This window comes from Mustela putorius, unplaced genomic scaffold (genome assembly GCF_011764305.1).
Source record: "Mustela putorius furo isolate JIRA1106 unplaced genomic scaffold, ASM1176430v1.1 tig00003859_pilon_pilon_pilon, whole genome shotgun sequence".
NCBI classification, from domain to species: domain Eukaryota; kingdom Metazoa; phylum Chordata; class Mammalia; order Carnivora; family Mustelidae; genus Mustela; species Mustela putorius.
Genome location: NW_025422011.1, coordinates 11770009 through 11793709, shown reverse-complemented (window position 1 = coordinate 11793709; position 23701 = coordinate 11770009). Strand labels below are relative to the sequence as shown.

The 23701-nt window shown below is 46.8% G+C and overlaps 1 protein-coding gene and 1 long non-coding RNA gene across 7 annotated transcripts in view; both read left to right on the top strand.

Annotated features, from left to right (window-relative positions):
• Positions 1-23701, top strand: part of KIAA1549L (KIAA1549 like) — a 261000-nt gene that overhangs the window by 210618 nt on the left and 26681 nt on the right. For all 6 annotated transcript variants that reach the window (XM_045066054.1, XM_045066052.1, XM_045066051.1 and 3 more), the window contains one exon: positions 19817-20167. In XM_045066054.1, the coding sequence (XP_044921989.1) occupies positions 19817-20167 (351 nt within the window). The remainder of the gene's footprint in view (positions 1-19816; positions 20168-23701) is intronic.
• On the top strand, positions 9849-11688 carry LOC106006141. The gene is made up of 3 exons (XR_001180041.2): positions 9849-9935; positions 10313-10393; positions 11565-11688. It is a non-coding gene; the product is annotated as an uncharacterized LOC106006141 (long non-coding RNA).

Here is a 23701-nt window from a genome sequence, read left to right as displayed (position 1 = left end):
GATATTGGATAACACTTCACCCCACCCTCGAATTTCAAATGGCCTTAGGTCTACTCTTGGGTTTTATGGAAAAGGTTTCTTTCCCATTCTCCTGAAACATTTCTGTAGTTACAAACAAAGGTTTTTGTATCAAGAATTAGGATTCAAAAACGTCTGGATAAAATTTGGCCATAATCTGCGAGGTTGTACTTTGAAAATGACACTCGATTTCTTAAATGTACGGTGCTAATTTGAAGGCAAGAAGGTTTTTTTTTTTCTCCACTCAGGATTGGTCATTGTTTGCCACAAAAGATTGAAGAGGGAATTTTAATTGTTCTGTTTAAAACAGAGATATTCTACCTAATTTGAATTTCTAGATACTTTACCTTTGATGTTTGTGTCGGTCATGATAACCTTATCTTTTATTTCTGTTTTCCTTTTTCATATAAAACAAATTGAGTTTAGTTTTATAAAATTCTAGATGCTTCAGGCAAATCTTTTTTTTTTTTAACTCCAGGTGAAATTACTCAACACTAATTGTTCTCCTCATAAAAATCTTTTATACTAAAGCTGGTCAGCAATTTGATAATCAGCCTGTCGTTAAAAATTTGAATTTTCCACTTAATCTCTCCATACCAGCAGTCAATATTCCCACGTGCCCATGGTCTGGGGGGCTTCTTTTGCTCAGAAGTAGCTGAGGTATATGATAAGATTCTTAATATATTTCAAGATTGGAATTAATGGGTCTCTTATGAGATTCTAGGCACAGACATTTTTACACTTTGAGGAAATAGGACAGTTTCTCTATTAGTTTTGTTTTTTTTTGTTTTTTTTTTTTTTAAGATTTTATTTGTTTATTTGACAGATCACAAGTAGGCAGAGAGATAGGCAGAGAGGAGGAAGCAGGCTCCCTGCTGAGCAGAGAGCCTGATGTGGGACTCGATCCCAAGACCCTGAGATCATGACCTGAGCCAAAGACAGAGGCTCAACCCACTGAGCCACCCAGGTGCCCCTCTCTATTAGTTTTGAAAAGAGAACAGTGTGTTGCTTTTTTTTTTTCTTTTAACCGTAGACAATGTCATGACTTGCAGTAGTGACTTAATAATTTTAGAATGCCCTGTGAGTACGTTACTTATGGCAACAGAAGGAGAGAGATGATTTTTAAAAGGAGGTTGCTCACCCCCCACAAACATGTATAAATATTCCAATTACAGATTGCTTTAAGGGAAGCCCACTCTATTCTAATAGATTTTTCTGATTTTAGAAAATTAGAATGTGTGTCTTGAGAATTCCCATGTGGTCTCAAAAACATAAGCAAAGATAAGTTTCCTTAAGACAAAATAATTGTCTAGGAACCTGTTTTAAGAATTTAGACTGTTATTTATAAGAATGCAGTGGCTTCCTGTTTCTTTTCCCCATGCCTTTTGTGCTGATCACATGAAAAGTAGCCATCATTTACTGACTGCACACAGTAGACCAGCCTCTGTTCTAGTCTTTTAATGTGGATTATCTAATGGAATTTGTAGTCACCAGCCAGGTATGTACCCCCTTATGCCCATTATACAGATGAGGAAATCAAGGCACAGAGCAATTACCTAATTTATCTACACAACTCCAGAGCCTCTCCTCTTAACTACCATGCAGTAGGGCTTCCATATAAACCCATCACACTATATATCTGCTTTCACATGATTCTATATCCTATACTTCCGATCTCACCAAGAGGCTGGATGGCAGGTCTCAAAGAATTTTGCATGGGTAACTCAAAAAAGCAAAATATGGACCCGCAGATAAAGGAGGAAAAGAGGAGAGTCGTGGCTTTAAACAATGCATTCATTTTCTGAACTCCTGATTTTCCAAAAATGCTAGGGCACCTCTGACAAAAGAATCCATTAGCCTAGCAGTGAACGGATCAGTCATTTGGAAGCATGTTATTCTTCCTACTGGGTCCGGGGATCTTGAAGCCAGGCCCAGATTTCCAGTCATTTCTGCCAGGTTAGGGATCATCAGAGGGGACCTTCTCCTTGATGTGGGAGAAACAGAAGCATTGGGATACTGATTTAATTTCTCCAAAGCTGACTGCATGAGAATTCCTACAGGAAAGGCTGCATGTAAAAATAAATGAGTAAATAAATAAAGAAGCAAATGAACACACAAAGCACAGGCAAATCTTAGCCCTAGCACTGAGGGAAGCCTGGATTTTTTGAAAATGTTTCCATAGAGCAAGTATGTACTGGGCCTTACCCAAAATAGACCCTTGGCTCTAAGGGGTGTGGGAGCCACTGTGTTTCGCAGCAACAGTTCTTAACCTCTTGGTCCCCCTAACAGCTAAGGGATGCAGTACACTCCTGCCAATTTCTTTGGCTCAATTGGCTGATAATTTTCCAGAAGGCAGCACCCTCTTTTGACAAAGGCATGATTTTAGAAAGATGGCCAGACCAGATCTTTAAACTAACCTTGGCACTGAAATGAATTCCTCCCAGGGCATGAAACAGAAAAGATAATGTCAGACTAATATCTAAGAGCAAAAATACCTCTATTTCAAAGTATTTTTTTAAATGTTTTTTCCCTGAATAAAAGTCATACAGAGGGCGCCTGGGTGGCTCAGTGGGTTAAGCCGCTGCCTTCGGCTCAGGTCATGATCTCAGGGTCCTGGGATTGAGTCCCACATCGGGCTCTCTGCTCAGCGGGGAGCCTGCTTCCTCCTCTCTCTCTCTGCCTGCCTCTCTGCCTACTTGTGATCTGTCTGTCAAATAAATAAATAAAATCTTTAAAAAAAAAAAAAAGTCATACAGAAAATAATGAGGTGATGAGGAGGGAAAAGAAAATGCCCCACGTGTGAATTCTCAGGCAGAATAAAGACCCAAGTGATGTTCCCTCTATCAGGCAAATTAGTAATCCCTTTATGTGGTTGAGGAATCAATCTTTGCTTCCAAAGGACAAGGAATAACCAAATCATTCCTCCGAAATCAAAACGTACGTCCTCAACCTCCATTCGTGTTTGGAGTTTTCAAATGGGATGGGAATGGGGTCAGCTAAGTGCCTTGGCTGTGAGGGAGACTCTGAAAAGGAACGTCTGAGTTGCACCTTTGGAAAAGGATGTTCCCCTTTCTGAAGTAGAGAGCTCTACGGGCCCCGTCCCTTAGGTTTCTCTCTAGCATCTTGTCAAAGCTCACACCTCTCAGAAGGGGCGATGCTGAGGCTTCAACGGTGGTGACCACAATCACTGTCACTCCAGAAGTGTTCTTCAGGGAAACGTTTGGAAATGTTAGTGGAAAACCAGATGGTTTCGCAATTGAGAAGTAGACCTAAACCTACAAAAAGGGATACTATGTCAGGCAAGGTTCTGCTGCAGAAAACAGAAAACCCCAAGCCATTTGAACAAACCAAACATGCCTGTGAAGAGTTAGACACTCCGCAAATCATCAGAGGCCTGGCAGAATGCACAGGGAGTGACTGAGAACAAAACCACTGGGCTGGCTGTGACCGGGAGGTGGTGGGGGGGGTTGCTGCCTGGGAACTACCAGGGGGCAGAAAGGTGGGCCCTGCCTCATTTCCTCTGTTGGGCCTGTACACCAGGGCCTTCTGTGACAGAAGCCCAGTTTCGGTCAAGCACAGTCACCGCCTCAGTGAGGGCCATGTGGGAGGGTTGGCCGGTCAGCCTCGGCTCTGCAGGAAAGCACGCCGCGAGGAGGTTGCCAAGGGCCAGCCCCCCAACCCCGTCACAGGTACAGGAGAGACGGGCAGAGAATTAGCAGGCAGAGCAGTATTCGGGAAGCAGTGAGGAGAGCCAGAGGAGGCCAGGAGGCCTACGGGGAAGATGAAAGCATCACTCGGAGCTCGGAGCTCGGGCCCCAGCCACCGGCTGAAGGCCTGCGAGGCCGAGTGGTGCGTGATAGGGCATTTATTTACTAGCCTCCCTCGCCTCAGAAGGCAGCCAGCTCCCTCTGTCCCAGGCGAGCGGTGGTCACTAGAAAGGAAGGAGGCCAGAAAATTCAAGCGGTTGCTTTGACGGGTTCCATGCACCGAGGAATGCGGTGTGATCTGGAAAGCCCCCGGCTGCCTGGTTTGGCTGATGGCAAGTCTGGGGTCAGGGGGTCAGTCCTGTATTACCAGCGGCAGTCTCTCCTCCTCACTCACCGCCCCTGCCCCAGCATCCGACGGCTTGGGCGTGGTGGTCAGAGACTACGGTCAGGCAAGGGCAAGGCTGCCCTCGCGCTGCATGAGGTCCCCAGTTCAGGGCACGACCAGCTCTTGGTTTCTTTGGGAGGCAAGGGGTCAGGTGTGAGGACTTGGTCCTTCACCTCCGAGGCAGCCTGCCTGTTGCCCTCTGAACTGGGGGTTCATGCGATGACCCCGTCCTCACCACCATCTCCCCCCCGCAGCATCACACCCAGAACTGTCTCACACGTGTGCTCCCCGCTGAGCCCTTAATCTCTTTCTCTTACCTCTGCCAGCTAGCTTAAGCTATCAACAAGTCTGGCGTGATAGGTCATCTCAAGTTAGTTTAGGGGTTTTTAATTCTGGGGGACTATCTGATACCAAGAAGTCAGCCTCCCTGGATGAGCCCAAGACAAAGAGGTGGAGGGGTTTGGCGGCAAAGGGGCCTCGTGTTGTGGGCCAGATCTCACCAGGCCGTGGCTGTCCAGATGCTTGTTCCCCTTCACAGAGATGGGTGCTGCTTGGCAAGTGGGGAGCCAGAAGTGGATTCTGGTTGGCAGGTTTGAGAGGGAGTAGGCCAGGTTTCAGGATGGCCTTGTGATCTCACTGGGAGCCAGGCCTCCCCGACAGGTCCACGATTTCCCTCCCACACGGGCCGTTTCCCACCGGGCAGGAGACATACAACTTCCCCTCTGCTGTAAGCACGCGAGTGCCATCTCCCTGCTTATGCTCTCGGATTCCCTGCTTATGCTCTGAACACTGCCTGCTTCTCCTCATGGTGCCCGCCTACCCATCTTGCTTCTCCTGGCCTCTTGCAAGCCGGGGTCCCCTGTGCGCTGCCCTGGGTAGGGACACTTATAGAGGAAGGGAAAGAAGCAAGAGGACGCAGAGTGCAAAGTTGGGCTGTGGTACAGATATTACAAGGTCTCGGCTAAGCTCATGTGACCCTGCAGAGTTGCCCCCAGCCTGGGTGAAGCATCTGGGCTTTTGTACTCTAGCGCTGACCATCACTGGCTGTCCTTGGGCAAGGCAGCTGTCTTTAGCCAAGGACAATTGCTAAGAGAATTGGCATTGCTGATTCCCACCAATGCCCAGGGAGAGCAAAAGCAATTCTCAGCTGACAGCTGAGGCCTGGCTGCTGGCAGTGTGCCCAGCCGCTGGAGGGAAAGTTCTGGTCCTGAACCATGCACGCCACGCTAGTTCCTCCCGGCCCTGTGTGCTCCCTAGCCCGCCTGTGCCCCCAAGCCCCTGCAGGAGCCGGAGGCCCTCGGGCTAATGAGAATTCCTTGGAAACTGCCATCCCTTTCATTTCTTCTAGTGAACATTTACCGAGTGCTGGAGCCACTTAGCATATGTGAATTCAGCAACATGGGCCCTGAAAGACTAAGGGAAGCATTTAAATATTGCCCCCGAAATGAGTTTTTACGTATGTTCTATAGAGACGGTATATTGCTTTTCACATACTACTCCGTAAGGTTGTATACACAGGCACGTATGCTGTACTCCAGGGATCATCTAAGGGCCTTTCAAAGTTTTACTTTGTCTGATTTTTGGGGGGCAAATTTCTCTGATTTCTACCTCCTCTGCTGGCGTTAGCAGGTAAGCCTCACAGGTGAGGCCACCATCGTACTACCTGGCTGAGGCTGGAGGGGAGAAAGATGGAGTCACTCGAGTGCTTCTCCACACCCGTCGAGGAGGCAGGTGCAGACACGGCGGAAGCAGTGCAGCAGGCTGGGGCAGTGAACTTGGACGGGCAGCCTGTGCCTATCAGTGCCGTAGCTGCTGATGGGCCGGTCCCCAGTACTCACCACTTGGGAAGCCACCCTACAGCTGTCAGAGGAGGTGTTCTAAAACACACACCCTGGTGTCACATCCTTTGGGAACTCCCCACAGCCCTCAGGTTAGGATTGAACCCTCCGCTCCGGGCCCAGGAGGCATCTGCACTGGCTGGCCCCAGGTGCGCCTTTCTAGCACATGCTTGTCGCTCCCTCACCTGCCCTTGGCTCTGGCCCTACAGGCCCTTCCCAGCTCTGTCATGTTGGCTCCCATCTCTGTGTTCTCCCCTCTGCTCAAGACATCCTTTCCCACCTACTTCATGCAGCCAAGCTTTCTTAGCCTCAGCACTGTTGGATTGGGATCTGGATAATTCTTCGTCCCATGCGTTGTATGATGCTTTACAGCGTGCCTGGCCTCTCCCACCAGCTACCATAGCACCTGCGAAGTGGTGACAACAGGTTTCCAAACATTACCCCGGGGCCAAGCCCGCTCTGGGTTGAAGACCAGTGACCCAGGCAAGGCTTGCAGAACTGAGTCTCAACATTTTCTCCCCCAGAATCTTTTCCTTGACCCCGTATCTGTGGGTCTGATTGAGGGGGCTGATTGAGGTGCCTGTCCTTGGTGCTACCATGGCACGGGGGACTCACCCCATCCAAGCCCTTTCTCCTGGGTTCCCCCCCCTGTAGACTTACTCATGTTATTTTCCCTGTTTGACTCCTCAAGGACAGGAATCATGTTTTATTCATCCTGGAAGCCTCAGCACTCGAAACAGGAACTGGCGCATAGTAAATTCAGTGTCTCTATTTGTTGAGCAAATGAGCAAACAAGTGTGTCAGCCAGCAGACGGGATTCCTGAGCCGAGACTCGGATGGGGAGGGTGGCTTTAGAACTCTGAGCCATACACGCATTTGATTTGACTGGCTTATCAAATCGCATACACACATTTGATTTGACTAGCATGCAAAGGTATGTTACGTTTTAAGTTCCGTTTCAGCAGTGGTTATCGGTGAGGACGTTTGGGCTGATGTAACAGAAAGCCCATCCCGAACCAAATGATCTTAAATCATGAAGGGAAGGTATGGGGTACAGTAAATTCAGGCGTGGTCAGACTGGGGCTCTTGTTCCATCCCTCCACATTGTGAGGCGCTGTCCTTAGGCATCGTCTTCATCCACAGGTTGGCTCTCCTAGCAAATGGCTGCAGGAGCGTACTTACTACATGGACCAATGAAAGAGAGAATTTCTCCTTCCCAGCCATGAAACAAAGTGTGTGGGATTTACTCTCACTGAGCCTCTGAAGGTCAAGTGCCCAACCCACGTATCCATCCCTATAGCAATGGGAGAGGGGGGAGGTTTATACTGATGGGTTTCACCGGGTAAGACCTCACTGAGGGAGCTGGGCCAGGAGGGGATGTGTGCTGGGATGTGTGCAGTATCCACTACTCCGGGAAGAGTGGTGGCTGGACCTTGTAAGGAACACCACCAGCGTAACCCTCCATATCACTTGTTCCTCCAGTCTCCGCCTCTCATCTTTGGTTGGCCCTCTGTAGAGGGAGAGTTGAGTAAGGTGAGGAGCTAGAGACTGCTGTTCCATGTGGGGTTGGGAAGGCCTGGCTACAAGGAGAGGCTGTGTTTTAGGGCCAGATGGAGGGAGAAAGAGGGATTTTGTGAGTCTGGCTGGCTTTTCCAAGATCCGAAAGGAAAAGAGCAGATCTGAGTGGGAGCTGGGGAGAGCCTGTTTTGTGGTGTCAGCTCTCAAAACTGACCTTCTGTCTCCTCGGCTGCCCACAGCACCTGCTTGGTTAACAAGATGAGCAAAAGCGAGGGATGGCTCCCTTCAGACGCTGCCAGTGAAACAACTTCCCATGAGCAAAAGCCATTTTGCTTACTTTCAGGTTGAATCCGTTTTAAAAGATATTTGTAATTAATTGACGGGCTCACGCCTCGTTCTCAGCGTTAACAAGCAATGCTGTGGAATGGTCAGGCCTGGAAGCATGAATTTGGCCTACTCCACCTCTCCGTGCTCTAGTTTTCTCATCCAGAAAATGGGGATGCAAAGGGCACCTGCCTGATAGGGCTGTTGTAAGAATTAAGTGAGTTAATAATGGTAAAGCACATAGAAACCACCCGGTGAGCGTCAGCTGTTTTAACTATGCTAACAGATTCCACGAGGGAGATAGGGCCGCTGTTTTTTGTTTCTTTTCCATCCTTGCACTTCGGACATCTCAGGACTGCTAGGAATTTTGTCGCATGTTGTGATTTTGTGATTTATAATAAGAAATGTGTATTTGGTCTTTGTCCACTATTCAGGACACAGAGCTCCAAAAACCCTTGGAATTTAAGAGATGAGCATATTAGTGTGTTTTGTTATGCTAATGAGTTGGTTTGGAACGCCCCTAAGCTCACACACACACACACACACACACACACACACACACACACACACACGGAGCCAACCGGGAATGTGATTTGGGGGATGGGAAGTTTCAGGGCAATGTGCAATTTTGCTGAGATTTTTAAAAATTCCATTCTCATGCTGATTGCAGAAAAGGAGTCACGAAACCATGAATTTGAACCCTCCTACCTGTTCTGAAGGGTGCCAGTCTCCCTTTGTTATCAGAGAAGTTTTTGAGAGGTAGGCTCAGGGGAAAGCAGCTGCCCCTACTTGGGCCCTGAGAGCGATTCTCCCGGGACCAGGGGAAGTGAGAACTCCCAGGCTTTTGGTTTCCAAAAGCAGCTTTGTAAACATGTCTCTGCCTCCTTGGTGACAGGCAGCACTTGTGCTGGGGCTGTTCAGGCCAGAGCTGGCATCAGATGGAGAGAAGCAGCCCTAATTTAGTGTTGCCCAAAGGACCCTGTTTGGTGGAGAGAAAAATGGACACAGAACCAGATCAAGGCATCATGGCCAAATGGCCCAGAAATGGATCTTGCTGAACCCTCCACTTGGTCTCTGGGCCCTTACTGGGAAAGTTGCAGAATTTGTTCAGAATCTGTTCTCCTTGCTGAATAGAGCCCTGAGCACGGAGCTGAAAATCAGGGCCTTGGAGAGACTGTAAGTGGAGAGCCTGGGCGAAGCGAAGTGTGGTTGGGCACATGTGCGTCCTGGGAAGTATGGTCTTGTAAGACAGCTGTCTTACTCAAGAAATTCTGGAATAAATGGCCTCAGTGATGTGAAAGTATTAGGGTTCAGAGCGAACAGTCAAGAAGGAATTCTTGAGACATCTTTCGTGCAAAAAGGTGGTTTTATTAAAGCACAGAGACAGGACCCTTGGGCAGAAAGAGCTGCATCAGGGTTGTGAGGTGGGACTGATGATATACTTTCTAGTTGGAAGGGGATTAGGGATAGTGTAAGTCTCTAAGGAATTTGGAAGCAAGGTCTCCAGGACCTTGAGGGGCTAGCTGTTGTTAGGAAAAAGTCATTTATCACTGTCTAGTAGAACTTTAGTCAGGAGACCCTTCAGATGTCTATCAGAGGGCCATATGCTCGGAGGATGATTGCCAACATGTACCTTGGAGCATAGCGATAAAGGACATTTCCAAAGGAATGTTTATATGTGGAGACTTACAGGATCTTGGACATCGGGATAATGTTAAGCTTAAGTAATAACATCGAGGCAGTTGAGTTCCTAGAGAAGGGTCACTCTGCTTGTGTCAAGGACTTGTCAATGGGTTGTAAGTTGTAAGGAGATTAAAATTTTCTTTTGCCTGTGTTCTCCACATCATCAAGAACCCTTCATCCCTTCTCTTCAACTCCATTCTAGATAAGGCTGTCTAATGTGGTGTCTAAATGTGGCATCTCTCGGGAGTCGGGGGCCCCCAAATACGGGGCGACGATTGGGAAGAAGCCATTGGCTTGGGCTGTGAAAGAATTTAGCTGAGGCAGAACAAAGGAAATAGAATGTGGAGCACATAGCAAGGGAGCACGCAAGGGAGCGGAGGACAGGACAGCAGAGACACTGCCTGCCAAGAGGCAGTGGGTGGGAGCCATTTTTAAAGGGGGAAGATGGGGAGGTATAGTGAGGTATGGACGTATGAAATATTCCCGTTTTTAGCAACTGTGCCTAGTTGTAAGTAGCCCATTGGTCAGTTAGGGTCGATGGATATTTTGAGGTGGGTCGCCTTCTGGGCCTGTCTGGATTCAGCCAGGGGGTCGCTGTGAGCCTGTGAGTCACTCAAGCCTTTTTGCCTAAAAACAGCTTCTACATCGAATTCATTTTAGACACTTGGCAATGTCTTTTCCTGCTAAAGGCTTTTGAGCAGAAATCCTCCAGGCTCTCTTTTAAGGTGCATTTCCATTTATTCATTCAACTAGGATGTGTTCAAGTCCTGCTGTTTGCCATTCTGGGAAGCAGCAGGACACACGACAAAGTCCCTGCCCTCAGGGAGCTTATATTCCAGGAGGAAGAAAAAGTAACAAACACCTGAGCACACAGATGTTCAGCACAACGTCAGAAATGCTGAGAGGGAGCATAAAGCCAGGTGAGACATGGAGAAGAACAGGAGGCGCTCTTCATAGGTTGTCTCCAGGGAAGGCTCTTGGAGGGGGTGGGGGGTGACTTTTGAGCAGAGACCAGAAATAAGGAAGCTAGCCTGGCTAGCCTTGGGGAAAGAACATTTGAGCAGAAAGAACAGCAAGTGGAAGGGCCCAGAGGACAACACATGCCTGGGGAGCTCAGAGAACATCAAGGAGATCCAAATAGCAAGATGCTACTTCTTGGTAAAGGTCTCAACTTCGACTCCTTCCTTTCTTTGTTTCGTCCCCATATCTCATCTCTCGCCAAGTCTGGTCAGCTCTCTTCCAAGACCTCTCTCGAGCTCATCTATACCTTCTTTGTCCATGACCACCCTAACTCAAATCCCTGCTGTCTCTCCTTACCTTCATTACAGCAAGAGCCTTTTAGCTCGCCTTTTGTAAATTCCAATCACATTTCTCCCATGCTTGAAATTCTTCAAGAGTTTCCCATTGCCCTTTGAAAACACTCCATTCTTCTCCCCATGGCCTTCAAGACTCTACATGATCAGGCTCCTGCCTGCCTTTCCCGCCCTGCCCCGCCTCCTGCTAGCTGGGGCTCCAGCCACACGGGTCAGGTGTCAGTCAGCTCAGGCTGCCCTTACAAAGTGCCACAGACTCGGTGACTTAAAACAACAGAAATTTATTTTCTCACAGTTCCAGAGGCTAAACGTCGAGGGGTTCACAGTTCAGCCCATACCAGCCCATCTTTCTCTTTCTCAAATACTATCAGCTCTTTCCTGTCTCAGGACTTTTCGCAAAGCTCTCCTGTGATCTTCCCATGGCTGACCCCTTCTCCTTCAGCTCTTCAAAATGTCACCTCTTCCGCGAGGCCTTCCCTGACCATCCCCATAGAACTAGCTATGTTGCCCAGGCCATTTTATTTTAAGGCAAAATTAAAAATGATAAGATGTATAGGTGTTTAGTGTACAACTAGATGACTGCACTATGGCCCCACTGGCAACCACTTTTCTGATATCTACCTTCATAGTTTTACCTATTCTTGGACATCATGCAAATGGCATTTTTTACTTACTTATTTGGTACGTACTCTTCTGTGCCTGACTTCTTTTGCTCAGTATTCACCTATGCTGGGATGCCTGGGTAGCAGTCCATTAAGCGTCCTTTTCTTGGTTTCAGCTCGTCATGATCTCAAGTTCGTAACATCGAGCCCCACGTCAGGCTCCATGATGGGTGCGGAGTCTCCTTAAGACTCACTCTGCCCATCCCCCTCTGCTCTCTCTCTTGCTCTCTGTCAAATAAATCTTTGAAAAACAAACAAAAAAAAGAATTCATCTATGTTGTTCCATGCATCTGTCATTTATTTATTTTTTTATTTCTGAGTACTGTTCCATTGTATTCTGTTGCATAAATAGATCACTCTTTGTCTACCATCCTGTTATTGGACATTTGGGTTGTTTCTAGTTTGAAGCTACCAGAAAACACTACTGTAAATATTTTCGTCGTTTATGAACATATGTGCTACGGTCACCCCAATTTTTTTTTAAAGATTTTTACTTATTTTTTTGAGAGAAAAAAGAGAGCGCTGGGTGGGGAGGGGCAGAGGGAGAAGCAGGCTCCCTGCCAAACAGGGAGCCCCACTCTGAGCTCTATCCCAGGACCCTGGGATCATGACCTGAGCTGAAGGCAGACACTTAACCAACTGAGCCACCCAGGAACCCCCCCACACCTTTTTTTTTTTTTTTAAAGATTTACATCCCCCAAAATTTGTATGCTCAAATTCTAACCCCTGATGTGTTGGTATTAGGAGGTGGGGCTCTTGGGAAGTAATAAGGTCATGAGTGTGGAGCCCTCATGAATGGGATTAGAGCCCTTAGGTCAGAGAGCCCAGAGAGCTCCCTGACCCCTTCCTCCATCTGAGGTCTGCAACCCAGAAGAGGACCCTTACCCAGCCATGCCGGTGTCCTCACACTCCCAGGCTCCAGAACTGTGAGAAGAACCTTTCTGTTGTTGATAAGCTACCTGGTCTGTGGCATTTTGTTCTGGCAACTGGAATGGACTAGGACACTATGTTTTCATTTATCTTGGGTAAATCTGTAGGACTGGAATCTCTGGGTCATAAGGTGTATGTTCAACTTTCTAAGAAACAACAAACAGGTCTAGGAGGTATGTGGGCTATTTGAGCCTCCCACCAACAGCACGAGAGTTCTGATTTCACTCCTCAACCTCACCAACACTTGCTATTATTAACCTTCTTAATTTTAGCCATCCCAAGCTAAAATGTGAAATGACATAATTTCCTTAATTACCCGCCACTGCTGAGCACTTCTTCGTGTGTTTATGAGACACGTTATGTATCTTCTTGTATTGATAATGTCAATTCCAGCCATTTGCCCATTTTTTTACTTTTATTTTTTATTTTATTATGTTAGTCACTGTATAGTACATCATTAGTTTTTGATGTTGTGTTCCATGATTCATTGTTTACGTTGCCCAATTTTTAAACTGAGCTGTCTTTCTGTTCTTTACATGCAGGAACTCCATATATACTCTGGTTACAAATCCTAGTATTTTCTTCTGGTCCATGGCTTGTCCTTTCATTAAGGGTCTGATAGAAAAGTAGTTTTTTTAGTTTTGCAGTTCCATTTTTGTTTTGTTTTGTTTAAGATTTTACTTACTTATTTGAGAGAGAGAGCATGAGGTGGGTAGGGAGGCATAGGGAGAAGGAAAGGCAGGCCCACCGCTGAGCAGGGGACCCAATGCAATGCCATTCAATGCAGGGCTCGTTTCCAGGGTCCTGAGATCATGACCTGAGCCCAAAGCAGACACTTAACTAACTGAGCCACCCAGGCACCCCAGAAAACTAGTTTTTAGTTTTGGTGACGCCTTAGGGCTAGAATATGCTCCGGCACCGGGCAGTAGGACTAAGCTGTGTTCTAAGCCGTGTTCTGTGTTGGAAGATTTTCTAGAAAGAAGGTGCATGGGGATCCCAGGAGGGCTGTCATTCCCTTCAAGTTTGTCCTGTAGTATTTCAGAGAAGCTGGATACTTAGCCCCTGAGTGAGCCATCCTGGTGTGCTCTTTTGAAAACGATACTGAAAGCGCCACAGATTCTCACTCTTTCCAGTGAGTACCAGAGCTCACGCCCCGAGTGGGGGAGGGATCGTGTGTTCAGGTGTGGAGAAGAAATGGCCTTGATTTCTTCTAAATACCAGTGGCCTTTGCTGCTGAGTGAAGAGTCCAAGATCTTCCATATGTGCATATCTTGACCCCATAATTCCACTTGTGGGGATCTAGGGCTGAATCCATGGTTATGTGCAGAGTGTCAGTCACAAGTACACTTATGTCAGCTTTGTTTCTATAGCAAGATATTAGGACCCCACCTACAATAGCGGGCTCTTACATGTAGGCCGAAAACTCCCTATAGCAGAATGCTATGAAATCATTTACAGTTTATTCCCTATAATACACATATTTATTGGCAGAGACATTTCACAATATTGTATATGAAAAGGGCTTCAAAATATTACATACAATCCCACTTTATAAAAAAAACTTATATACGTATATATATGCATACATATATATGCATGTATGTTTGTGTGTTCTGTTTATAAAAGCATGACCCCGATGGCACAGTTTGAGTGTCTGTGTCAACAAAAGTAATTTTTAAGTACACCTATTCCTTTACTCGTATTTGTCATATTACATGAAGGCGATTATATCATGCCCTGGAATACTCACAAAATTCTCTAAATTCCTCTCCCATTCCTTTGTCATAGGTGCTTCTGCACCTCTCTCCAGAATCCCAATTAAAAATCCTGCAGCCCACACCCCTTCTGCCTGCCGGTTCTCCCGACTTCCTATTTTCCATCACAATAGCTAGAGCATCTGGGTGGCCTGCTTGGGGCTGTCCTTGAAAGGGGGGAGGGGAGAAACTGCAGGGCCAAGGCCGCATTCTTCATTTTGGCCCGGGACGGGAGCGTGGGGGTGGGGATTGATGAGGAGCCGGGAAGTGATGGCAAGGCTCCAGCCCCATCATCTTCCTCCTATTTCATATGCATAGAAAACATCTGGAAGGACACGCACAAAGGCCAAAATGTTAACAGTAGTTATTTCTGGAAGGAGGATTAGAGGGATTTTAATTGTCTTCTTTTTGTTTATTCATGTTTTCTAATTTCCTACCATGAATGGACATTCCTTGATTAATTTGTTAGAATTTTTATTGAAGTCTATCTTGATTAACTTGGAAAATAGCAAAAAAAAACAAAAAACAAAAAAACAGTTCCCCGTGCTTTGGGAGGTTGGAGAAGTAAACATGGTAAACTTCAAGTTAAAGAGGTTTAAAAATAAAGTCTCTGTCCCAGACACAGCCCCCAACGTTTACCCAAGTCAACCATCAGCCCACACTGGGAGGTTTGCCTTTGCTCCTGTCTCTCCCTTTTTGACAAATAAAAGCAAAATGTATTTTCAGGAATGTGTAAATTAGAGAGAGGGCTTGGGGCAAGTTAAGCAAGTTACAGTAGCATAGAGGTGATATGCCCTATCTGGAAAATGGGTACAGCCAGATGGTCCTCAGGGATGGGTGAGGCAACACATGTGGAAAACCCAGGACTCTTCCTGGGGCAGACAGAGTCCAAGAAACAGTAAATGTGAGAACCGGAAGGTCCTTCCCAGACCAAAGTTCAGCTCCCGCATCTGACAGCTGAGGAGCCCGAGGATTAGGGAATTGACGTGACTTGCCTGTGGTTGTACAGCTCATCCGCAGTGGAGTAAACGCGTCAGGGAATGGGGCTCCTTTAGCTTAACCTCAGGTCCTACCCCATGGACAACTGGACAAAATTTCTTCCTGGTTTAATATCACGAAGCTTTTTGAATATGTATGCTAAGTTTATAAGAGACAGAGGTGAAATGGGCTCGGCGAGCATCCAGATTTGGGCAAGATGGACATTAAATAAGCAAATACAAGTGCGAGGAGGGCGAAGCCCAGGGTATGATGACAGTTCATCTTGTTTCCACCCGTAGATGTCCAGAGACTGAAAAACCAAGTGAGAACAGTAGGGAAACAGGAGGAGGCTAGAGCAAGCCTGTGAGGTCACTGGGGGTATAACTCTGCTCCCTCCAGCTAAAGGGAAGCCCCCTTCCAAACGAAATGGAAGCTCTGGGGTGGGAAGCAGAGGTCGACTTCTGTTGGGGTGTTATGGGGTGGGGGCAGTGGGAGCCTAGAGAAAGTGTCTCCACCTCCTCATCGAAGGCAATATCTTTCCCACCAAACTTAGAGAACCCCCAAGCTGGCACAGCCACCCCCACCCCCACCCCCACTGCCCGGGCTCCTGGGAGAGTGGCAGAGCAGGGAGTGGTTGCCAAGAAGTATATTTTCGCCCTGCTTAAAGCACAGCTATAAATTCACATAGTAGATCCACCAGTATGACTGGAAATGCAGAGGACAGCTCAGGGGTAGGAAAAATCATAGCTCCCCCCAGTGCCATTAATCTTCCTACCTGGGAGCGGGTTAGCCTTAAGCATGCATTATTTATTAGGGAGACGGGGATGGAGGGAGGAAGGGCAGTGTATGGGCGGCAAACAGCGGCGACAGGGAAGTGTAACGGGCAACGTGGTGCCGCAGGAGGTGGGAGGGATGGGAGCTGGGAGAGCCAGGCTCTGCCACAGCCACCCTGGGTGACTTAGGAGAAGTTACTTCAACCACTCCGGCCTTGACCACTCCATCTGGAAATGGGGCTTGGATTCACTGGTCTCCTAAAGTCCTTTCAGGGTCTGAAATTCTGTCCAGAATGTTCTCTGCATCATGAAGGCAATTTGTTTCAGAAGTTGCATTCACCAGCCTAGAAGGTGTCAGCAAACCATCAGGAAGCACATTTCCGGGCCTTTCCCGAAAGATCCCCATTTGATAACCGTCCCTGGGGGCATGCACCCAGGTAAGAAATGTTTCTGAGTTTATTAGGGCAAAAGTAATTCTGCTTTCTATTCCATAACCCATTTTTGCTTGTGTTCCTATAAAAATAGTATTCTCAATTCTTACTGTAGATGTTTGTTGATAAATCTAGATCTGAAGGTTGACAGAGAACTTCATCTTTTTTTTTTTTTTAAGATTTTATTTATTTAGTTGACAGAGAGAGATCATAAGGAGCCGGGGGCGGTAGGGGAGCAGACTCCCCACTGAACAGAGAGCCCGATGGAGGGCTCTATCCCAGGACCCTGAGATCATAACCTGAGCTGAAGGCAGAGGCTTAACCCACTGAGCCACCCAGGCACCCTGAGCACCTCATCTTTTGATCTTGAACTACAGCCAAGCCTTAACTCTGGGTGATAAAATAGATTACAGGAATTGTCTCTTGCCTTCTTGGTGTTTTCTGCATTTTGTATTTCTTCTCTAATGCACTTATATTAACTTAATACTAATGGAAAGTGCCTTTACGTTTTCAAAATAGGAAAAATAACAAATTTCTGACCCTCTATGTACTGATTTTAAGGAGCATACTTCCCTTTATGAACAAGTTCCCTGGTGACATTTTCTCGTTGTGTTCTATCTCATGTATCCAAGAGACTGACGCATAGTAATTCCGTGAGAAACAGGTGCATTTGAATATATAAAAGTAATAATAACGACACTTATGGTGACGACAGCGGCCCTTGTGTCGGCCCTTGTGTTTTGCCATATGCTACTGTTCTATTCTCTGTATGTATCATTGTATTTAATCCTCGTGAGACCCCTGGAGGCAGATGCTACTACTATCCTCACTTCACAGATGAGGAACTCAAGTGACAGAAAGCAAAGTAACTTTCCTGGTTCGAACATCTTTTATGCCGTGTCTTGTATCTTCTCAAAACACCCTTTAGATCTGGCCTCTGCAGCAGCAACCTGATGGCCCTGTAGTGGTCCCTTAGCTTTTACTTCTGCCCTGAGGCTTCTCTGTCTCTGTTCCATGGGACACCAATGAGAGCCCTTGCTCCCTGCGCCTGCAGAGATGTCAGAATTCAAGGACACCTGCTGGAGCCAGCTCTTGACTAGTGGGGGATGAGAGCTGGTGGACAAAATTTTGTCATACGGTCCTAAAGCGTGTTCTGCCTGGTTCCTTGGAGGATCCCCAGAGAGGTTAAGTCTGAACTGCCCATGACAATCACTAATTTAATGCCTGCTCTTGACTGGCTTTTTTTTTCCTTCCCCGAGTTTACTCATTCTGGGCCTTGACTCCTATTTCCTGGAATTGTTTTCCAAAACAAATGATCTGTAAATAAAGTATGTCTCGGGTCCTGCTTTATGAGAGAACCTCAGTTAAGACATTTCCCCAAGGTCACCTAACTGTTAAATTCTGGCACCCAGGTGGGAGAATATTCATTCTCTATAAAATAGTAGTAAGCACTCAGAACCAGGATCTAGATATCTAAATCTCTTTAATGGATATGTGTGTGTGTGTGTGTGTGTGTGTGTGTGTATGTGTGTGTGTTTAGGAGTTCACATGCACATGCCAATAGGCTTGGGAGTGGGATAAGTACACCAAAGGTTAATGAATTTTTAGAATTTTTTTTCCACTCTTACTTAACCATATCGTCTAATTTTGCTGATGTGGCAGTGTGTCACTATGCATGGAGATTTTTTTTACATGAACAAAAATCTCTTATTCCAGGTTTTATGGTAAAGATGGATAACACACTGGCAGCTGAAGAAAGCTGAAACTCTTACTAACAAATAGATCCAAATTAAGAATTTCTACAACATTTCTTTAGAAAACAGAACCAGAATTCTTTTTTTTTTTTTAATGATGATCCTGTGGAATGCCTTTACTTCCGTCTTTCTCTAGTATTAGAAACAGTAAAACAGACAAAAGGATGTTGATTGACAGCTCAACAATGCTGGATGCAGGATGTTTACAGGTACACTTGTTTAAAAGTCCTACAGGTTTATTGACTAAGGCTAGACAACAACTCATATGATCCTATTTGGTGCATTTCCTACCATGGTCCAAGGTCATTATATGGTTACAGCCAAGAGCTGGGCCCCAACTTTCAGGAGAAAGACCACATAGAAGAAAATCAGGGTGGCAATTTGGTCCCCCCAGCTGATTATTTGTGTCCTGGAACTGGAAAAACAAAAGGTGGCAAATACAGACTGCAATGAGTAAAAGGACTTGGAAAAGTTGGCGGAGAGTCGCCCGGTATATGAGTAAGGTCACTGGGCTTGGGATGACAAGGGCACTGCACTGAAAGAGCATCCGTGGGACCAAGTACTTATAATATCTTGTGGTGTCATTCCCTCAACGACTTTGGAGTACCTGTATGCGATAATAAATAGATCAGTTATGTAATAAGGCAGTGTGTTGAATATGCATTCGTCCTGTGGAATGAACCACCACAGAGAGAGAGACAAGGATACCATACACATTCTTGAAAGTTTTCTTGTGTTGTGTTTGATTTGTTTGTTTTCAAGGCTATCCAGGATAACTCTTCCCGGGGATGAGGCTCAGTTTACAGGCTGGTAACTGATCTGCATTGATTTATTCTCACGGAACCCTTGAGCTCTTCTAGCAGACAGTAGTAGCCATGGACATGCTTGTGTGAATGTGAACTATCCTTCCACAGCCTCGCTCTCAGGCTATATCACAGAAGCAAGTCTCAGACCCAGAGACCCAGACATAGGCGGACTCCTTAAATAAGCATTCATTAGCGCCTGCTAATGGGACAGTCCATGTAGCCTGTCCGGGAAGCTGGGGATTGCCCAGCCTCTGCCCACTTGGAGACTGCAGCTGCCCCCAAAATGAAAGGTTCGCTGGAGGAAGGCAGGAGAACATTCTAGAACCGCTGGGCTCCTGAGCAGGCAGGAGAGTCTCCTGGAGGGCTGTCTAGAGCACAGGTTGCTGGGCCTTCCTTGCTCCAGAGCTTCTGATGTAATGTGTTGTCTACCATGAAACCAAGGATCTGAAGGCAGGATTTTGTTGCTCTCTCCAATAAAACTGGTGTCAGGCAGCCAGCGACTCCCTAAATGGCTGGACACAGGACCATTTAGGGAGTGAATCTAGAGTCCAGACCCTCAACCATTGGGGTGTAGACCACTAGACGCTCTAGATTCTTTTACCTAAAAGGCACGAGGGTGGAGAATGTCTCTAAACATAAACATAAATGGTATTTGCTTAAAGTGGTTTTAGGGAATACCATTAATGTCATTGAAAAGCCATTTCTCATCCTCCTTATGCCAGTTAGCAAAGCCTGCTGCCCCGCTGGAGCTCCAGAAAAGTGAAACGCACACGGAGAGCTGGCCAGTGGCCTTCTGAGCCCAATGCTAGCTAACCACCCCTGTGGGCTGGATTCGTGCTGGGGCAGCGAGGTGCTAACAATGAGCACTGTCCCCCAGCTGAACATTTTAAAGTGAAGGAAAGTTCATTAACAAATCAATGGGCGTGTGTTTGATCCCCCCAGACGGAGCCTGAGATCATAGAGGAAACCAACATTGACAGGGTAAATGAGCCCCGCGGCTACGGCAGGTCAAGGCAGATGAAGGGCCACTCAGAGACGTCCACGCTCAGCTCCCAGCCCTCCATCGACGAGGTCCGGCAGCAGATGCACATGCTGCTGGAAGAGGCCTTCAGCCTGGCATCCGCAGGCCACGCAGGCCAGAGCCGGCACCAGGAAGCCTACGGCTCAGCACAGCATCTGCCCTACTCGGAGGTGGTGACCAGCGCTCCAGGGACCATGACGCGGCCCAGGGCAGGGGTGCAGTGGGTGCCCACCTATCGCCCAGAAATGTACCAGTACAGTCTGCCTCGGCCGGTAAGTCAGACATCCCTTCCCCATACCCCAGTGGGTCAGCTCTGTCCAGTGTGTTCCCGCAGGGGTCTCTGGTGTCTAGGGGAAAACCACCTGGGGATTTGGAGGCAAACGTTTCTTGGTTCTCTTCTCATCCTCCACCCACGATCCAAGACTAAGCCTGTGGGTGCACACACACAGGAAGCCCTTATATCAAACCGTAATACACTGCAGAATGAATTTCTTTTTCGACGATCCCTCCTGTGAAGGCTTAATTTCATTCTTCATGCACTGGTGGTTTCCTGCATTTCCCAGTGTGGGGACCCATTTTCAATGTCGGGACACATTAGGGGGCCACGGGCCTGGTGGTTCAGCACAGAGGCTCAGGTGACAGGAGGTTTGACTCGGAGTCCCTGCTCCACTACTCCCTAGCCTTGGAGACATCACTTAAATTCTCTACCGGTGAAATCAGCAAGAAAAATAACCTGCTTCCTAGGGTTGTTGTAAAGATTAAGCGAGTCGATCTATCTGAGGCTCTTAGAGGAATGCCAGGCACACAGTAAATGCTACAGCAGCGTCAGTCACACCTATTTTGTTCACTGGTAAGTGCACTTCAGGATCCGAGAAAGCACCCAGTGACTGACAGCTTCCATGATTTAAACCAGAATTTTAATTAGCATGCATTTCACTCATTACCAGGGTATCTACAGATACTTTTTTAAAAAGACAGATAAACCGCGGACCGTAATAAACAAAGCACTGTACATGTGTAGGTTTCATCCTTATAAGAGTCTCTGCCCTATTCCCGAAGGTTACTCATTAACAGAGATTTATAAGTAGTCATCGTGATGTGTGAGGACATAACAAAAGCCAACAGTTACTGTTTTACTATTACATTTTGATCATGTGTACACATGTGCTCTTGATCATGCTAGCTTATTGATTTCGTCCTTACTACATATGAGCCACTGAGGCCGGTATTAGTTTTTCCCTATTTTACAGATGAGGGAACTGAGGATTACACACATGTTCAGGTCGCACAGCCAGGAGGGGGCACCGCTGGGACCCAGACTCAGGCCGTCTGCACCAGGGCCCGTGTTCTTAACAAGCGTGCTCTTCTCCCTCGTGTGATGTTACCTTGCCTCCTCGTCTGTCTTATTTCTTTCATCTGCTGTAGACTATTTGGGACATCCGTGGGCTTGTGGACCCTCATGATAATCTCATGCCCCCAACCTCCACAGTCCAAACCACACAGGCACGTAATAAATCATTGCTATGCTATGTAAGTAAGTAGCCTGCACACTGTTGTGAATTTCCTTATTCTCCTTTGCTCCAGACTCCCCCCTCTCCTCCAAGTCACTGAGATGTCTCCCCTTGATCCTGCTTCTCATCCCTCCCCTCGGAATATCAGTGTCTAGCCTTAACCTTTCCCAGTGGCTAAGCTTTAGCAGGAGAGACAGGTTTATTTCAAACGGAACCTCGAGGGTAGGGTGGCTGTGTGTATGGGACCACCATCCGCAAGCGTTTGTCCTTAGTTCGGCAGGTGCAGAATTTCTATCTTGTCTATTCACTTCACGGGGATCAGCTCCTGGGAAGTTGACTCACTCTGATTAGGCTCCCAACAACGTTTTATTAAGGATTCGAACTTAGCAACCTGCAGTGAGAAGCTGGCTGACCACATGGGCCAGAATACTTACATGTGCGGCTCAGTGTGGTCTTTCATTTGGTGAGAGCCAAGCCGAGGACAGTGAGACATTGTCAGAAGAAGAGCTCATTATTATTGGAGCTCTCTTCTCCATCTGTGATATGCAGACCTGGAGAGTACTGACAATGAAGGACAAAGGGTAAACACCAGCCATCATCCCATTTTCTGAGATATGGGTAAAATACAATGCAAAATTCTTAAAATAGTTTTTAATCTAAAATAGAAAATTTGGGGGCCATGCCCAGCTCTCAGGAATCTGAGCCTGCCAGATCAGGGAAGTTTGCTGGGTATCCAGAAGCACGACCTTCCAGAAGAGTGTCAGCAACTTAAGTGAGGCCAACACAGGCCATGCTCCCATCAGCTGGAGTCCAGACACCCTTTTCTCAGAAAGAGAAAAATTCTCACCAAGCCTTACAGATCCATCGCCTTTAAAAGACTTTCCTTTGGCCATCATGTTACAGTTTGCACAATTATAGTTTTCTAATTGTCCATTAAATCAGTTCCAACCCTAATGGGGGAAAAGGGGTTTTTCTCACTGAGATTTAGAAAACACCTGAATCTTACCACATTGATACACAGCTGTTAAGTGTCTGATCCCTGGAAGGGTCGCCTGTATCTGTCTGTATTGATTCATACTGACTTCAGTTTCGTGGGCTCATCCTTCTTGACCTCCGTACATTGACCCCATCCCTGGACTTGCCCTCAGCCTGGAGTAGAAGGGCACACAGTGGCTGAATGACGGTAGGGGCTGCAGCTCTGAGTCTTGGATTCCTCATCCATGAAACGGTGGTGATAAGACGGCATCGGTGAGGATGAAGTGATGGAAAAAATTTATACCTGCTACTTGTTTGCTGGTATTAATCAGAGGGCTTCCAGTGATGCCCAGCACCTCAAATTGCTTGATCAATGGTAGTCATCATTGTAAGAATATTCTGCCCTTTTCAGGGAATTCCTCTAGTTACATCCCTTCCCCTGACCCATTTGAGACTTTATCATTTCCTCCTCCTGCTCTGTTAAATTCCTTTATGAGGAGGCTCCAGTGCCCCAAGTAGGGGTCCCAAAGAAGCTTCACTTCTGTTGGAAGATAATTCTTAAGAAGAACTAGACCCCTCTGGCTGGAGGCCAGACTCTAGGGATCCACAGAGAGATCTGATTTCAGAGCGAAAAAATCTAAACCACCAGGAAGGGTCTTCCAGCCGATGATGGGATCCACATCCACAGGGCCTCAATTTAACAAAACCATCTGAAAATTTCACTGTGGGACATAGGGAAGCCTAGATCATTCTGTTTGTCATAATTTGGGGGTTGGCTGTGATGCCGAGAAGGGCAACAACATCACCATTCTAGGCCTGAAAAATAAGGCCACTGAGAGAGAGAGAGAAAAAAAAAATACTGGGAGAGAACTGAGAAATAACACAGCAGAGAGATGGGCCGTCAAACCAGAACAGTATCAAAGGCACTTCTCTTGTGAGGAAGGCTTCCTCTTTTTTGCTAACACATGGGGTCCCTATTTTCATAAAAGGAAAAAATAGCTAACGATACACAGTAGAAATAATGATTCTTAACCCGAGTTCTTGCCGAGCCCCCTTGTGCTACTGGGAATCCATAGGAAAGGGGACAATTTAGAAGGATAACTATGATTACCTTTTGGCTTCCAAAAGGAAGCTCTTGGAGCTCTGCCAGAGGACCATTGGAAGCTGGTAGGTTTTTTTTTTTTGTTTGTTTGTTTGTTTTGTTGTTTGTTTGTTTAAGATTATTTATTTATTTATTTGACAGACAGAGATCACAAGTAGGCAGAGAGGCAGGCAGAGAGAAAGAGAGAGAGAGGAGGAAGCAGGCTCCCCACTGAGCAG